The 14044-nt window shown below is 36.8% G+C and overlaps 7 protein-coding genes across 9 annotated transcripts in view; 5 read left to right on the forward strand and 2 right to left on the reverse strand.

Annotated features, from left to right (window-relative positions):
* The window catches only part of LOC100637560 (U3 small nucleolar RNA-interacting protein 2-like), a 12604-nt gene extending 11375 nt beyond the window's left edge, over positions 1-1229 (reverse strand). Inside the window, exons 1-2 of one of the 3 annotated variants that reach the window (XM_020003352.1) lie at positions 1061-1229; positions 920-1017 (exon numbers count right to left, since the gene is read on the reverse strand). In XM_020003352.1, the coding sequence (XP_019858911.1) occupies positions 920-1017; positions 1061-1147 (185 nt within the window). In that variant the 5' untranslated portion in view covers positions 1148-1229. The remainder of the gene's footprint in view (positions 1-919; positions 1018-1060) is intronic. The other 2 variants (XM_020003350.1, XM_020003351.1) reach the window with 2 other exon arrangements.
* Positions 9-808, forward strand: LOC109587119 (uncharacterized). The gene is made up of 3 exons (XM_020003356.1): positions 9-113; positions 349-642; positions 692-808. Exons 1-3 carry the CDS (start codon positions 98-100, stop codon positions 730-732), a joined length of 351 nt encoding a protein of 116 aa, XP_019858915.1. The 5' UTR covers positions 9-97; the 3' UTR covers positions 733-808.
* Positions 1230-1238: 9 nt separating the features above from the next.
* On the forward strand, positions 1239-4230 carry LOC100637811 (protein SEC13 homolog). The gene is made up of 12 exons (XM_011408979.2): positions 1239-1375; positions 1418-1512; positions 1558-1673; positions 1896-1977; positions 2047-2116; positions 2172-2261; positions 2314-2357; positions 2409-2465; positions 2524-2721; positions 2769-2828; positions 3967-4053; positions 4117-4230. The coding sequence occupies exons 2-12, from the start codon at positions 1456-1458 to the stop codon at positions 4195-4197; spliced, it is 942 nt and encodes a 313-aa protein (XP_011407281.1). The 5' UTR covers positions 1239-1375; positions 1418-1455; the 3' UTR covers positions 4198-4230.
* Positions 4231-4315: 85 nt separating this feature from the next.
* Positions 4316-8367, reverse strand: LOC105314673 (mucin-5AC-like). Its single transcript, XM_011408980.2, has 9 exons — positions 8184-8367; positions 8008-8100; positions 7644-7710; positions 6762-7533; positions 6328-6623; positions 5517-6222; positions 5259-5411; positions 5099-5155; positions 4316-4754 (listed from the first exon to the last, which is right to left on the reverse strand). Exons 1-9 carry the CDS (start codon positions 8314-8316, stop codon positions 4584-4586), a joined length of 2448 nt encoding a protein of 815 aa, XP_011407282.2. The 5' UTR covers positions 8317-8367; the 3' UTR covers positions 4316-4583.
* A 61-nt stretch (positions 8368-8428) lies between these two features.
* Positions 8429-11292, forward strand: LOC105314671 (uncharacterized). The gene is made up of 10 exons (XM_011408976.2): positions 8429-8564; positions 8674-8923; positions 9990-10171; positions 10218-10335; positions 10414-10472; positions 10522-10641; positions 10697-10783; positions 10827-10935; positions 10988-11077; positions 11123-11292. The coding sequence occupies exons 1-10, from the start codon at positions 8448-8450 to the stop codon at positions 11176-11178; spliced, it is 1188 nt and encodes a 395-aa protein (XP_011407278.2). The 5' UTR covers positions 8429-8447; the 3' UTR covers positions 11179-11292.
* A 45-nt stretch (positions 11293-11337) lies between these two features.
* On the forward strand, positions 11338-13034 carry LOC109587121 (uncharacterized). Its single transcript, XM_020003357.1, has 7 exons — positions 11338-11562; positions 11747-11996; positions 12121-12302; positions 12386-12624; positions 12674-12793; positions 12854-12940; positions 12990-13034. The coding sequence occupies exons 1-4, from the start codon at positions 11410-11412 to the stop codon at positions 12515-12517; spliced, it is 717 nt and encodes a 238-aa protein (XP_019858916.1). The 5' UTR covers positions 11338-11409; the 3' UTR covers positions 12518-12624; positions 12674-12793; positions 12854-12940; positions 12990-13034.
* A 545-nt stretch (positions 13035-13579) lies between these two features.
* On the forward strand, positions 13580-14030 carry LOC109587117 (uncharacterized; the record flags this gene model as incomplete). The annotated part of the gene is made up of 2 exons (XM_020003349.1): positions 13580-13951; positions 13998-14030. Coding segments are annotated over exons 1-2 (375 nt in total), but the record flags the coding sequence as incomplete, so codon positions are not given.
* Between the last annotated feature and the right edge of the window lie 14 nt (positions 14031-14044).

Raw genomic sequence — 14044 nt, forward strand, 5'->3', positions numbered from 1 at the left:
TCGAGCATATAAGAAGACTGACCCTGAAGCTGTTAAAAGGTCCATCACAACTCTTGCTGCTATAGTAAGAAAAGATGGTGCTATAAGTCTAGAACAAATGGCTACAAAAATAGGTAACTAAAACTATTTCCAATTCAGTATTCATATGCACAATGTATACAGTGTGTATAGTTACACTGTATGTGTGTAGCAATTTTCCCTTAATAGGTTTCTACTCTACATAATGTTGGGTAAAGCCCTTACTGACGAAGTAGATCTGTTTGTTTGTGTGCCTATCTGTACACATACATCTGCATGTAGCAAGGGAGAGAGCCCCTTGCATAATTTCCATAATTTTTTAAATTTTAGATGGGTGTTCCAATCCTGAAGAGTTCAGGTGCATTACTTCTGATGTATCTCAAGGTATACAAACAGCACTGGATAGTATTGCGACGGAAGCATTTTCAAAGGATATCATTACTTCTTCTGAATATCAGGCCTGCATTGATGGAAGTGCCACTGCAGAAAATAGGCGCATAAAATTCCTATTCACTGCAATTTATGAAGCAATAAATTTAGACCCAAAGAACTTGGGTCGTTTTTTAGATGTACTGAAGGATATGAGAGAACCTATCATTACTCAGAATTGCCATGACCCAATAAGTAATGATAATAATAACAACATGCTGTATTTTTAATAATCTTCTAACAGAAAAAATGCTGGAAAAAGATGAGGGGATAGATGACTGTTAAAATACTCTACCTATCATAAACTTTTTGCTAAACTATTATAACTTACGCTACTTTATTGTATTTTTTGTATTTTTGATGATTTTACATTTCTTAGAAAAATCATACTTCATAGAAAAGACTTCTACAGCTACGCCTTTAAAACCACATGCCACCCACAAAAAATTAAAAGGAGCAATATAATCCTCACTTGTTTTCAGTGTCAGAGTCACTAGGAATGTCTTCGTCTTCATCGGTTGGTATTGTAGTAGCTAATGGAATCTTTTTATTCTTAATGGCTTTGCTGTCCTGCTTTGTCCTTAAAATGAACATAAAATACAGCAAGACTAACCCTTTTCTTTTTGACTTGTGAAAGATTCTTTCTCTTTTTCCCCAGAGCTCCACTTTTGGTTTTAAAAGAAAGAAAGAAACTCGACATTTTGGCAAACTGTGAGGCAAAAATGTCAGTTTCCTTCTTTCTTCTATTTTGCTTGTTATTTGACACGTGGTTCCGCGCATGCGCAGAAATCTAGTCAATTTTTAACCCTCATGTGCCTACCCATTTGGACACATCACCACAAAAAGATCATTCATCTTTGTGTTTGGAAAAAAGACAAGAATTGTTCTTTAAAATTAAATCCTCTCCAACTATAAATACAAAAGCAAGGTCAGTCCAGAAATTAACTCTCCATATGTATTAAAATTGCAGGTGAAAGAGCTCGTTCTAATTGATGCCCCTGCCTCAAAATGACTGGTGTGGTTAGTGTGAAGAACAGTGTTGATACAGGTCATGAGGACATGATAGTGAGAGCTATTGATTATAAAACTAATTGATTACTCATTGCACAGCATGACTCACAAATGGATTATTACGGGCGGAGACTGGCTACATGTTCGTCTGACAGAACTGTCAAGATATTTGATGTATCTGGCCAGCAGACAGTGCTACTGGCCACACTGACTGGGTGAGGGGGGAAGGGAAGTATGTATGTGTTTATTGAAACTATTATAAGGAATATTGCATTGAAAATATAGCAAAAATTGGAGGTGTTTTTGGAGTCATTTTCCCCTGCAAATCAGCATGCTGTGACTCAAAAATAGTAACTGGAAGTTTCCATATTTTAATGCTTTTAAAAGTTAACTAAATTGTAACAAAGTCGTTTTATTTTTTTTAATTTTTTTAATAGTCATGAAGGACCAGTCTGGCAACTCTCCTGGGCTCATCCCAAATTTGGAAATATTCTTGCGTCATGTTCTTATGACAGGAAGGTAACATTAGTACATTGTACATGTACATACATGTATATGTACATGATTGACGACAAGGTTTCTCATTAGGTTATCATATGGAAGGAAACTAGTGGAAAATGGTCGAAGCTTCACGAGTTCTGTGAACACAAGTCATCTGGTACGTGTAACTAAAAATAGAAACAGGTCATGTGACCTAAGCCCCTCCCCTTTAGTTAATAGTATACAGTGGGCACCTCATGAGTTGGGGCTGGTCCTTGCCTGTGGTTCATCTGACGAATCATTCTCCATATTATATACAACAGGTAATGGGTTATTAGTGCATGTGTTATTAAGAGGGGATGCCCCTCTCATTAGGTGATGGTAATTGGCAGTACTCAAGACAGGAAGGAGTACATACAGTGAGTGTCTCTCTGAGTGTGTGATGGAGAGATTATTCTTTTCTTCTTCAGTTAGGGTGTAACTCTGTGAGCTGGGCACCTTCCGTTAATCCTGGCTCTCTTGTTGACGTAAGAATTAACAATATTTGAATCTGCTGGTACTTTTGAAGTTCTCTCTCTCTCTCAGGGTAATTCTCGTGCAGCTCCATCAACATGCAAAAGACTAGTGACAGGTGGTGGTGATAATTCCGTCAAGGTTTGGAGGGAGGAGGGGGACAGCTGGACGATGGAGGATAAGCTTGAGGGTCACACTGACTGGGTCCGTGACGTTGCTTGGGCTCCATCGATTGGTCTCCCTGTCAGTAGAATAGCCAGCTGCTCTCAGGTACTCTTAATGCATCAGTCCCGCCATATCCTCTTTGCTTGCTGTAGGACTGTACAGTTATCATGTGGACTAAGGATGAGTCTAGTGGAGGGAAATGGACCTCTAAAGTGAGAGAAGACTAATGATCTATAGAAGTTGCTTTAAAATTGGGCCAAAGCTTACTGTACATCGTCTTGGGCAAATTTTGTCAAAAATGAAAAGGAGACAATTCTCCATTTTATTACTTTTTTCTGATAGATATTGATGTACTTATGCTGTGTAGAAAGTTCGAGCTGATTCTGAGCTCAAATTTTTGAGTTATGGCCATTTTAAAAAACGGGCCAATTTTTGAAAAATACCCAAGGCTATAGCCCATGGTTTTTTCTGAAAAATGACTCCGAAGTCACCCCAAATTTTTATTACATTTTCTGATACATATTGATGCACTTATGCTGTGTAGAAAGTTTGAACTGATTCCGAGCTCAAATTTTCGAATTATGTTTATTTTAAAAAATTGGCCAATTTTTGAAAAATATATACTCAAGGCTATGCCCATGGTTTTTTCCAAAAAATGGCTCCAAAATCACCCCAAATTTTTATTACATTTTCAGATACATATTGATGTCCTTATGCTGTGTAGAAAGTTTGAGCTGATTCCGACTTCAATTTTCGAGTTACGGCCATTTTAAGAAAATGTCAAAAATCTGAAAAATACCCAAGGCTATAGCCCATGGTTTTTTCCGAAAAATGGCTCCGAAATCACTCCAAATTTTTATTACATTTTCTGATACATATTGATGCACTTATGCTGTGTAGAAAGTTTTAACTGATTCCGAGCTCAAATTTTCGAGTTATGGTCATTTTTAAAAATTGGTCAATTTTTGAAAAATACCCAAGGCTATATATAGCCCATGGTTTTTTCCGAAAAATGGCTCCGAAATCACCCCAAATGTTTATTACATTTTCTGATACATATTGATGTACTTATGCTGTGTAGAAAGTTTGAACTGATTCCGAGCTTAAATTTTCAAGTTATAGTCATTTTAAAAAAATTTGCCAATTTTTGAAAAATGCCCAAGGCTATAGCCCATGGTTTTTTCCAAAAAATGGCTCCGAAATCACCCCAAATTTTTATTACATTTTCTGATACATATTGATGTACTTATGCTGTGTAGAAATTTTGAACTGAGTTTGAGCTCAAATTTTCAAGTTATGACCATTTTATATTAAAAATAATTATAATCATTTAAAAATGTCTTCTAAAAGGTACTCAACACTTTCCCTGATGTTGTGTGGCACGTCAGTTGGTCAATCACAGGTGACATACTGGCTGTCTCGGGTGGAGACCACAAAGTAAGTGTGCACCGGACCCCTTGTGGGAGACAAGGGACCCAATATTACTTTACCGTGTGATAGGTGACGCTGTGGAAAGAATCCAATGAAGATGAATGGGTCTGTGTGAGTGAGATGGATAGAGGAGTTGAACGAGTTTCTTGAGTTCATAAATAATAATATTATCCTTTTCATATTGTCTGTCTCTCTCCTCCTTTATTATTATTATTATTATTATTATTATTATTATTATTATTATTATTATTATTATTTTGTCTCATAATTATTACAATTATACCTCAATAATCTTATTAGAATAGGTACACATGATACTCATACATTAGATCACACAGAATGAGAATACCTCTCTATACATGTATTACTGTGGCACACACACACATACAGCTGCTACGAATAATAATGATACAGAATAGGACAATTAATGTACAGTTGTAATTATGTATACATGTAGAATGAGACAGAAGGAGGAGGAGCTATAAAGATCGATCATAACACAGTTATTAGTGGTTATTAATGGTTATTAAAAGTTATTAAGAGTTATTTCTGACGTGGGTGTACTTTGTGCATTGAATTGATTCGTCTCCAGGTAAGTAGGTCATCCTTCGTGGTATGGGGGACCATTCTGAGTGCGGCTCTTCTTGCAAGTTCTCTTTATTTAGAGGAGAATGGAACACCTTGGGCTTGGAGGTTAGGGATAAAAGCTAGAGAGGAGAAGAAGGAGGATATGACTAATACTGTCTCCTTTAAAGTAAAGTGCTGTACCAAAAAAAATTACAAGTTCTTTGTTAGCGATTTGTCAGACATTTTGTGTAAATTATAACTCAAATAAAACAGCAAAAATAAAGTTAAATGACTGACAGGAAAAATGAATTGATTATTAAATGAAATTACAACAATGATAATGAATGTTGACAGACACAATACAATACAACAACAATAATAATAATAATAATAATAATAATAATAATAATAATAATAATAATAATAATGTAGATATTGTACACACATGTATGAATTGGAGTGAGAGGTGAAGGAGGGTCTATACCTGCTTTTCATATTCAGGATCATATTCAAACTCAACCTCTTCAGACTCAACTGGATCCTACACATATAAGTAGTACATTAATGAGAAAACCAGATAATCTCTATATCCTTTGCTTCCCTCCCTCCCTCCCTCTCTTCCATATGTACATGTATATTTTTACCTCAGGAGGTTTGGCAGTTTCCACAGGTTTAGTTCCGTTAGTTTTAGCCCCGCCTTTGGGTGGAGCCACCGGTCTCCTAAAACGAGACTGAGCAGCACGTTTGACAAGGTGATCATCAAACTGACAAGAGATTGGTCTTGCTTCTTTGTTAGTCTATAACATAATAAATATATCTAATTATATATTCATAGTTTTGACCACACCCACTCAATTATATATTCATAGTTTTGACCACACCCACCCAATTACAGTACTTACTATTCTAGTTGGGGTTGGTATGAATGAACGTCTTTTCAGTCTATTGGGCGTGGCATCACTTTTAATCTTTGGAGTATCACCAGTGCTGTGTCTACGGGTTGTGGGTGTGGTTACATCAGACACCTGATTAGAATCTGTTTCAGTCACTCCCACGTCTTTCGTTGATTCTAATTTCTTTTTTCTTTTAATCTCTTCCGGTTTCTTCATAGCCCCGCCCAGAGCTGGTTTCCTTGCGACAGGTCTAGTGAGGAGTGATTTTCCTTTAGTGGGCGGAGCAACTTGACTTCCTGTTTTAGCTGAGGAAGGCCGTGACGTCACAGATGGTGGCACAAGGCCAGAGCGAATACTCCCTTTTTTAACCCCCACACCCACTGCAGCACCATCAGTTTTATCACTACCTTTCGTTAAACTAGTCTTGTTACTGGGACCTTTAATTAAAGGTTTATTAGCAGGGGCTCCCCCACTACCTTTACTAGTAATACTAGGAGCTGATTTTGATTTAAGACCACTTGTACTAGTTGTACTCACTCCTCCTCCTCCTCTGGCGGCCATTGGTTGCTGTTTGGTTGCTCCTGGTCGTGTCGTTGTTGCTAGGATCTTTCCCTTGGTTACCATCAGGTTTGGTTTGATTGGTTTCTTGTTTAGTCCAGTAGCAGCTGTACCGCTGGCCGTACGAGCTGATGAAGGTCGAACTAATTTAGATTTACTAGAAAAACAGAAAGAAATTACATACATGTATGTACCTGTATTGTCCCTTCTCTTTACTCTTTCTTCCCCCCCTCTCTCCCCCTCTCTCTCCCTCCCCTTTTACCCAGCAGTAGTAGCAGTGGTGCTACTTGATGGCTTTACTAATCTGCTCTTGGCTATCTTTGTTGAGCCTGTCGTCCCTTCACTCTTCCCTGAAGATGTTGAGCTACAAAACGTGCCGTTCTGAGTCTTCTTGTTGTCCTGTGCCCCTTCACTATCTCCAGCTGTCTCTAGTATTTGAGTTTCGTTGGATAAAGAAACTGGATCGTTTTCAGATCCTGAGTTCTTACTAACGGTAAAGGTTGAGTCTTTAACGAATGTAGCACTACTGGCACTGGCTGATCCTTCTGAATCAAAAGGCTAAAAAGAGGGAGAGAGAGAAAGGGAAAGAAAAGTGTAGAAAGAGAAATTGAAAAAAGAGATAAAGTACACAAATACATGTATATGTACTATATCAAAATTTTTCCCCATAGCCCATTAAAATTATGAACAACTCACAGAGCTGCTAAAAGCTCCTTTCTTGGCGCTCGGTTTTCTCAAGGAAGAGGTTCTTATAGACGGAACATCTTTCTTCGTGTCTGACTCCACCCCTTCTGCCTGTAATGGGGCTTTAATTGGAGATAGTTTAGTATCGGCAGTCATCAGACAAGTACTGGAATAACTTGACGAACTAAAATCTGCCGAGTCAGCAGTTATAGCTCCGCTAGTCTCGGACGATATTTCATGTATTCTAGTGGGCGGGGTCACGTAATCGGAATATGGTGTTTCGTCATCGGCAGGAAAATTTTTTGCATCTAGTGGAGTATCGGCAATTGTGGGTGGAGCTTTATCTTCAATAATAGGAGAGATCTCATTGCTAGTTAATTTATCGCCGTCAGTCTGTACGCTTGTTTGAGCAATAGTAGCAGGTGGTGGGTCACTAGTTATATTATCATTGTTATTTTCCTGTTTGCTGTCTTTATTGTCTAACTGTTGATTGCTATTCAAAGCCACAACATCATCACCAATACAAGATGGACCTGGAATGAGGACATTGTCATCTTCACCACCACCAGCAGCTACTTCTTGACTGTCCTCAACTGCTGAAGGCAAGAGGACACTCTCTTGTACTTGATCAGGCTCTTCTTGTGTTGCAGCTACTTCTTCTGTTCCGGGTGGTTGTTGAGTTGGGTCAGTACTTGGTCCTGCAGTGTGGAGTTTACGAATACCGAGAAAAGTATCAAGATCAAAACTATCGGACTCAATACTGGTCTGTGTCACACCTGTGAGACTGAATGAAGAAGAAAAGGGAAAAGAAGAGAAGGATATAAAAGAAAGAGATAAAGGTAATTAGGAAGAACAAAAGGTGAAACTCAATACACATGAGGACAGAGGACATACCTTATGTTAAAGTGTTCCTCGGGGATGTCAAAATCAAACTCCTCATCTTCAATGGGTTTATAATCACCTAACAATAACAACACACGGACACACTGTTAATCCTCACAGTCACAAAAACATGTCACTAATACACTACATGTGAATATACACACCATGTGTACATGTACATAAATTATACATATGTACATGTACACGTACATATGCAGTTTATTCTGCCGCTCACTACTAATTCTGTTGAGTAAAAACACATAAACATTGGCATACATGTACTACACATGGTACACTACAGCATCAGTCGCTTTAATTTAATTAGCAGGAGCTGTTTTGTTTATGCAATTTTATTATGATTATGGTTCATGAATACCTTTATCGAGGAGAGAGGTTGAAATAAGAAGACCGTCGTAATTTATTTTACCAGCAACTTCTTTACTGACTTCATCCAAGAGTCCTTTACCAACTAATGAAAGAAATAGAGGGAGCGAGAAACGTGCATTATAATTATAGGCCTATATTTTTAAAAATTGAAAATAAAACTCTCACCATCAATTTCGATCTCTCCGGATATGTTCTCTTCTTCTACTTTAGAAATAGTAGAAAATTCATCTGATGGTGACAGAGCCTCCTCTGAAGCAACAGGAGGAGAGGAATACTGGTTCTCTTCGCTATCTGACATCACTATCTATCTACCCCGAGATCTACCCTCTTCCTTGTGCGCCAATAAGATTTTAAACTAGGCGTGGTCAGAAGGCATGGCCACTGGTTAATTTTATTTGTGCACCTTTTGCCCTCGCCTTTTGCTGCGTGATGGATCGAGATTCTCTTTTGCTTTCTGAGTCTAATGAGCCCCGAGAGACGAGGAAAGAAGGTTACAATGCCATACCCGCCGTTACAGACTACAAGCAGCCTACTCTCCTTGGAAATGTAAGCCCTCCAGTGTATAGTAATAAACATTGCTTGAGTTATTGTCTTGAGCTATGGGTTGAGTGCTCCACGAGAGCAGTGAGTTTATGTGATCTTCATTTATCTGTAGGTTCGTAACTTTAAAAGGTTTACGTGGGTGGAGTGGGTATTCATTTTCATCGGTTTGCTAGCATTTCTGTTTTCTCTTGGCATTACAATAGAAAGATTTGTTCACTTTGAGAAGAACTTTAACGAATCAGCTGAAGCATATCAGACCATTTGTCATCCTTACAACAGCACAACTAACTGCATAGAGGAATGCCAGGACTGGACTTGTATCAGTGACTTCTCTTTTGCTGTCATTCTTATTATAAACTTGTGTAAGTGAGAGCAGCTTCAATTCTATTTTATCCCCCAATCTCATTGTGTATGAACAATATAATAAGTTTTTAGCTCAGCAGTAATGCAGTATTATAATGGAAACAGTAAATTTATTAGAGGAATTAATGGTATGTGTGGCAGTTGTGATATCTTTGACCTCTGTGATAATTATTATTCATTATAAAGGGTCAATGCTTTATCATAACAATAAAAATGTTGTGACACTAGACGAATGTAAAACATTAAGGGGCTCAGCCCCCTAGCCACGCTATATTTTAAAGGTTACATGGTATAGAGCTACATTATTGTACATGTACATGAGTAAATACAGTAGTTTGTAATGAAGTTATCATGCTTGGAAATACAAATTTTCTTTATCAGTTTATCACATTCTGCAGCAAAAAAGTTGTGTTGGAAGCCAGAGACAGTAACTGCAGTCATAGGTTATGTCAGTAGTTGTGGAGGCTTTACAAGCTCACAACTGTGGCATATCTGCCTTCTTAATCTTCCTTGCTGTATTTGGAAAGTAGTAGAGACTTCTCTTTCATTCTTGCTGACTCAAGTGAGTGACTTGTAACTTGTAAGGTCAAGAACATGAACTGAGAACAATGAAGAATTGATAGCTGGCGCCATTTTATTTCACTGTGACCACACCCGTTTTCAAAGAAGATTAAGATTAGGTTATTAAAATAGGAAAATTTTTCATACGGATAAATAGGGGTGACGTACGTGTACAAACAAACAAACAAACAAACAAACATACTCTACTCGAACTAGTGGGCTTCGCCCAATTAAATTATAATAGCAGATCCTTTGTATGATGAATGTGGTTCAGTGGTTTCATTATCAACTTTGTGATCACATGCAACAACAAGAGCTCAAGCTGCAGCAGAAGTTGCAAAACTTTATAAATTTGATGAATGTGTTATGATGGAGCACAACCCCTGTTGTGGTCAGTATTAAATAAATGCATCTTGACCTCAACTGAGCATGTGCATAACACATTCTATCATAGGGAAATCACAGTTTTGCAGGATTTTTATACAATTTTATTTCCAACTGTAGCCTTTTGCTTGTTCTATGGAGCTGATGGCCTCCTGAGAGAGAGAGCTTACGAGTTCCTCGGCGTCTTTGTTGCCGTTATTCTTGTCCTTTTATACGTAACTATTAACTTCATCTATCACATGGTGAATATAGCCCAAGACAACGAAGAACAATTTAGTCATGGGGAACTTGCTGCTCGAATTGTAAGATCCTTCTTTGAAATTCTTTTTTCATTATAATTTTTTAAAGATTCGGCTAGTAGTCTCTTGGATACTTGGTCCTATACTAGTTGCATTTGCTATAGCAGTGTACTTCAGAATGGGGAAACTCTGGTTCCTTCTTGTTGGCGGGAACCGAACATTAAAACGTTAGTATCATCAATACCTGTTATTATAACCTGATAAACTGGATAATCCAGTCATTATAACTTAAATTGTTTTTACAGGTGCTTATCAATGCACTTCTTTCTTGGCTAGCCTCTTATTTTTCAATATCCAGTTACTGGTAAGTCCCCTCCCCCTTTCTCTTACTGCAGTGTCTCCCTCTTCTACAGATTAACGTACTAGTACTTGCTTACACACGTAATGGAACCTTCCTTAATTCAACTGAAAAGATCATTCTACCAATCATGGTCGCTTTCATAATGTTCATTACCCCAATGGGTTGGATTGGAGTTAGCAATTCATAAGTATTTTGTACATATTTAACTCAATATGTCCTTTTTATAGATTTGGTACGAGTTATACAGTGTCACTGCCATATTCTTGGTCTTCCTCATACTGACTCCTGTCTATTACATTTACAAGATAGTTAATGTAATGTTATCAGTAATATATAGCTTTGTTTTATTCTTTATAGGTTGCTAAGAACTTTCCACTTTATAATTCACATCCAGGTCGTGATGGCCCAAGTCATGAAGTCAACAGTAGTCACTATGAGCTAGTTGCAGCTGCTTTGTTTGTTGCTAGTCAGTTTTGTTTTTTTTTGTATTTTATAATAATCCACTTTTATGCATACAGATGTTATTGGACTTTTGATTTTTGTTCTCATTTGCATTTTTGCTTTCTTTGTCATTCGAAATTTTAAGAAAGCTGGTCTCAAGGAAAAAGGTGAGCATGAATATTTTTATAATTTTTATTATCGTGTTTTCTTAGTTGATCCTCCTTTTGCATTGCTGTACAAGAAGATTGCTGGATCTATGAATCGTTAAACTTTTTGACTTTTTGCTTGATTTTATTGAGACTAATTTTGTAAATGAGCCCATTTTGCTATGATGTTTGTGTATTTTTTGTGAAAATAGTCAAATTGTGTTTTGTAGATCTAACATTCATTTTCATGTTTTATTATTGACACACCTCCTTCCTTTATACTCCTCATAGCTCACGACACGTTGTGTTTACTGCGAGGTTTACTGTTCTGGTTCGGCTGTGTGTCAAATAAAATGAACTTCAAAGACTCGTTCCAAAATAATTTTGATGGACTCTCTGATGAGTATGTTAAGATAAGCAGTGTTAGCTCTGGGGAAATTCCGTATGGAGCCGTTCAAGAGGCTGATAGGCCCTCTCCCTATAACAAGCTCAACTGCTTTGGAAATGTGAGTGGAAAGCTTTAATTGCTAAGTTTAAAAAAGGCGTAGATTAAATATATATATATATATATATATATATATATATATATATATATATATACACAATTTTATCATCAAATTTAATGTAAACTTCTTCTAGTAGTGTATTTATAACTTGGTGACACACAGTTTCACATTTTTTATATTATAGGTTCGTAATATTAGGAGTTTCAAACGCGTTGAGTGGGCATTCATTGTGATTGGTGTCATTTCATTTGTGACGTCACTCAGTTTTACAATTGAAAAATTAGTATACTTTTCTTGGAATTTTAATGCGTCTGAGAAGACCTTCGAACATTTTTGCCTTCCTGATGATAATTCTAAAAACTGTATTGATCCCTGTCACCATTGGACTTGTCTTAGCGACTTTACCTTTGCTCTGATTCTTATTGTCAACTTGAGTAAGTTTCTAGTATGCATGTACCTTGTCTGTTGTGATTATAGTGTATTTTAAAATTGGCATAAAAATCTAATTTCAATCCGAATCAGCTATGAAACTTCTTTCCTTTTATCTTTCCTGATTAGTATTTGCTTTATTTTACGGTATTGATGGACTGATAAGAGAGAGAGGGTTAGAATTGCTGGGTGTACTGATACCAATTGTTATTGTACTCTTTTGTCTATCTGCTAACTTTATCTATCACTTGATTAACATTAAGGATGACAATGAAGAAGAATTTTCTGATGGTGAACTAGCACTTAGAATCGTAAGTTGAGCCTTGATTACACGGATATTAAAAGACCATGGTATCCATATATCATGCTAGTTACAGCAATGGTTTTTATTTAGGTCAGGTTAGGGACCTCATGGATACTTGGTCCGATACTGGCAGTCTCCACTGTAGCCCTTTACATTAAAATGGGAAGACTAGTCTTTATACTTTTAGACCAGGACAAGAAAATGAAGCGTAACTACATGTAGATCTTTATAACGACATTTTAAAGAATATTTTATTTATTTTTTACATAGGAATTTACCAGTTCACTTCTTTTTTATCTCTTCTTTTATTTTTCAACATCCAGTTACTAGTAAGAAGCTATTCATTTACAAGTATATCATCATCACTTCTCTTCATAGTTTAATCTAGTTATATTGGCATTCTCACGCAATACTACTTTCCTCCATACAGCAGAAAAGGTTGTTTTGCCAATACTTGTAGCTTACACTGTAGTTCTCTCTCCTGTTGGCTGGTATGGGGTAAGAGCCTACAAGTTAGCTTCATATATTTAATCACTCTCTCTCTCCTTTTCTCTTTAGATCTGGTATGAACATAAAAGCATGATGGTTGTCTTTGTGAATTTTTTATTGCCAACTCCAGTGTATTACATTTACAAGATATATAATGTGATTATTTATTATTGTTTTCAAATAGTTTACATATGCCCTCTAACAGGTTGCAAAGAACTATTCCTTTTATGATCATCATCCATGGAATGACTATGTCAGTCATAATGAGGACATCAGTCATTATGAATATGTGGCCATATTCCTGTTCGTCATAAGTAAGTTATATCAACACGTGGCTCCTCCTGTCATGTTTTGTTAACGATAGGTGGACTTGGTCTGTTGGCTTGTTTCCTCATTTGTATTGTTGCTATCAAAGTCATCATGAATTTTGGAAAAGGTCTCAAAGAGAAAAGTAAGTTATGTATGATATATTTTATTTTATTTATTTTTTACTTCTAAATATAGTTCCTCCACCTTTCTCCTTTGACACGTGCTGCAACAACCAATAACTCATACATTATACTTTTATTTTTTGTTTCTCTTCCTTTATTTTGATTGTTATTGCTGCTTTTAATCAAAATTTATTATAATCCCCAACACAACTAGCAAACCATATTCCTCCCTCTGATCATAGCTAGCTATGCTATGAAATGTGTTAAAAGGGAAATAGTGGAAAAATCATTCACTTCACTGTAGGATTCTTAGCTAAAAATGCACAAACAGCTCCACCATGTATAAAAGCAAGCACATTGCTAGTATTTTTGACTAGACACTTCTTAGAGAAATATGGCCACTTGTCTTCAAAGGATCTTCATTGCTGGATTGGTCATTGCTGCAAGCACTCAAGCAGCAGCTGCTTCAGTTACAGTTAGTTCTGCCGCTAACACTATCCTTGAAGTCAACACAAACTTAAGTGAGTCAAAATACAGTTTATTTCCAACTGTAGCCTTTTGCTTGTTCTATGGAGCTGATGGCCTCCTGAGAGAGAGAGCTTACAAGTTCCTCGGCGTCTTTGTTGCAGTCGTCATTGTCCTTTTATACATAACTAGTAACTTCATCTATCACATGGTGAATATAGCCCAAGACAACGAAGAACAATTTAGTCATGGGGAACTTGCTGCTCGAATTGTAAGATCCTTCTTTGAAATTTTTTTTCTATTATAATTTTTTAAAGATTTGGCTAGTAGTCTCGTGGATATTTGGTCCTGTACTAGTTGCATT

Source organism: Amphimedon queenslandica, unplaced genomic scaffold (genome assembly GCF_000090795.2).
Source record: "Amphimedon queenslandica unplaced genomic scaffold, v1.1 AMPQUscaffold_12681, whole genome shotgun sequence".
Taxonomy (NCBI): Eukaryota; Metazoa; Porifera; class Demospongiae; order Haplosclerida; family Niphatidae; genus Amphimedon; species Amphimedon queenslandica.

Excerpts from the sequence above, each read along its gene's own strand:
- LOC109587119 (XM_020003356.1), top strand. Across the intron at positions 643-691 it reads GAATTGCCATGACCCAATAA|AAAAAATGCTGGAAAAAGAT; the intron begins GTAATGATAATA and ends ATCTTCTAACAG.
- LOC109587121 (XM_020003357.1), top strand. The coding sequence starts at position 11,410 with ATGAACTTCAAAGACTCGTTCCAAAATAATTTTGATGGACTCTCTGAT. Across the intron at positions 11,563-11,746 it reads AGCTCAACTGCTTTGGAAAT|GTTCGTAATATTAGGAGTTT; the intron begins GTGAGTGGAAAG and ends TTTATATTATAG. Across the intron at positions 11,997-12,120 it reads GATTCTTATTGTCAACTTGA|TATTTGCTTTATTTTACGGT; the intron begins GTAAGTTTCTAG and ends TTTCCTGATTAG.
- LOC100637811 (XM_011408979.2), top strand. The coding sequence starts at position 1,456 with ATGACTGGTGTGGTTAGTGTGAAGAACAGTGTTGATACAGGTCATGAG. Across the intron at positions 2,262-2,313 it reads CTCCATATTATATACAACAG|GTGATGGTAATTGGCAGTAC; the intron begins GTAATGGGTTAT and ends CCCTCTCATTAG. Across the intron at positions 2,358-2,408 it reads GACAGGAAGGAGTACATACA|TTAGGGTGTAACTCTGTGAG; the intron begins GTGAGTGTCTCT and ends TTTCTTCTTCAG.
- LOC105314671 (XM_011408976.2), top strand. The coding sequence starts at position 8,448 with ATGGATCGAGATTCTCTTTTGCTTTCTGAGTCTAATGAGCCCCGAGAG. Across the intron at positions 8,565-8,673 it reads AGCCTACTCTCCTTGGAAAT|GTTCGTAACTTTAAAAGGTT; the intron begins GTAAGCCCTCCA and ends ATTTATCTGTAG. Across the intron at positions 10,336-10,413 it reads CGGGAACCGAACATTAAAAC|GTGCTTATCAATGCACTTCT; the intron begins GTTAGTATCATC and ends TTGTTTTTACAG.
- LOC105314673 (XM_011408980.2), bottom strand. The coding sequence starts at position 8,316 with ATGTCAGATAGCGAAGAGAACCAGTATTCCTCTCCTCCTGTTGCTTCA. Across the intron at positions 7,711-8,007 it reads AACCTCTCTCCTCGATAAAG|GTGATTATAAACCCATTGAA; the intron begins GTATTCATGAAC and ends TGTTATTGTTAG. Across the intron at positions 7,534-7,643 it reads GAGGAACACTTTAACATAAG|TCTCACAGGTGTGACACAGA; the intron begins GTATGTCCTCTG and ends TTCTTCATTCAG.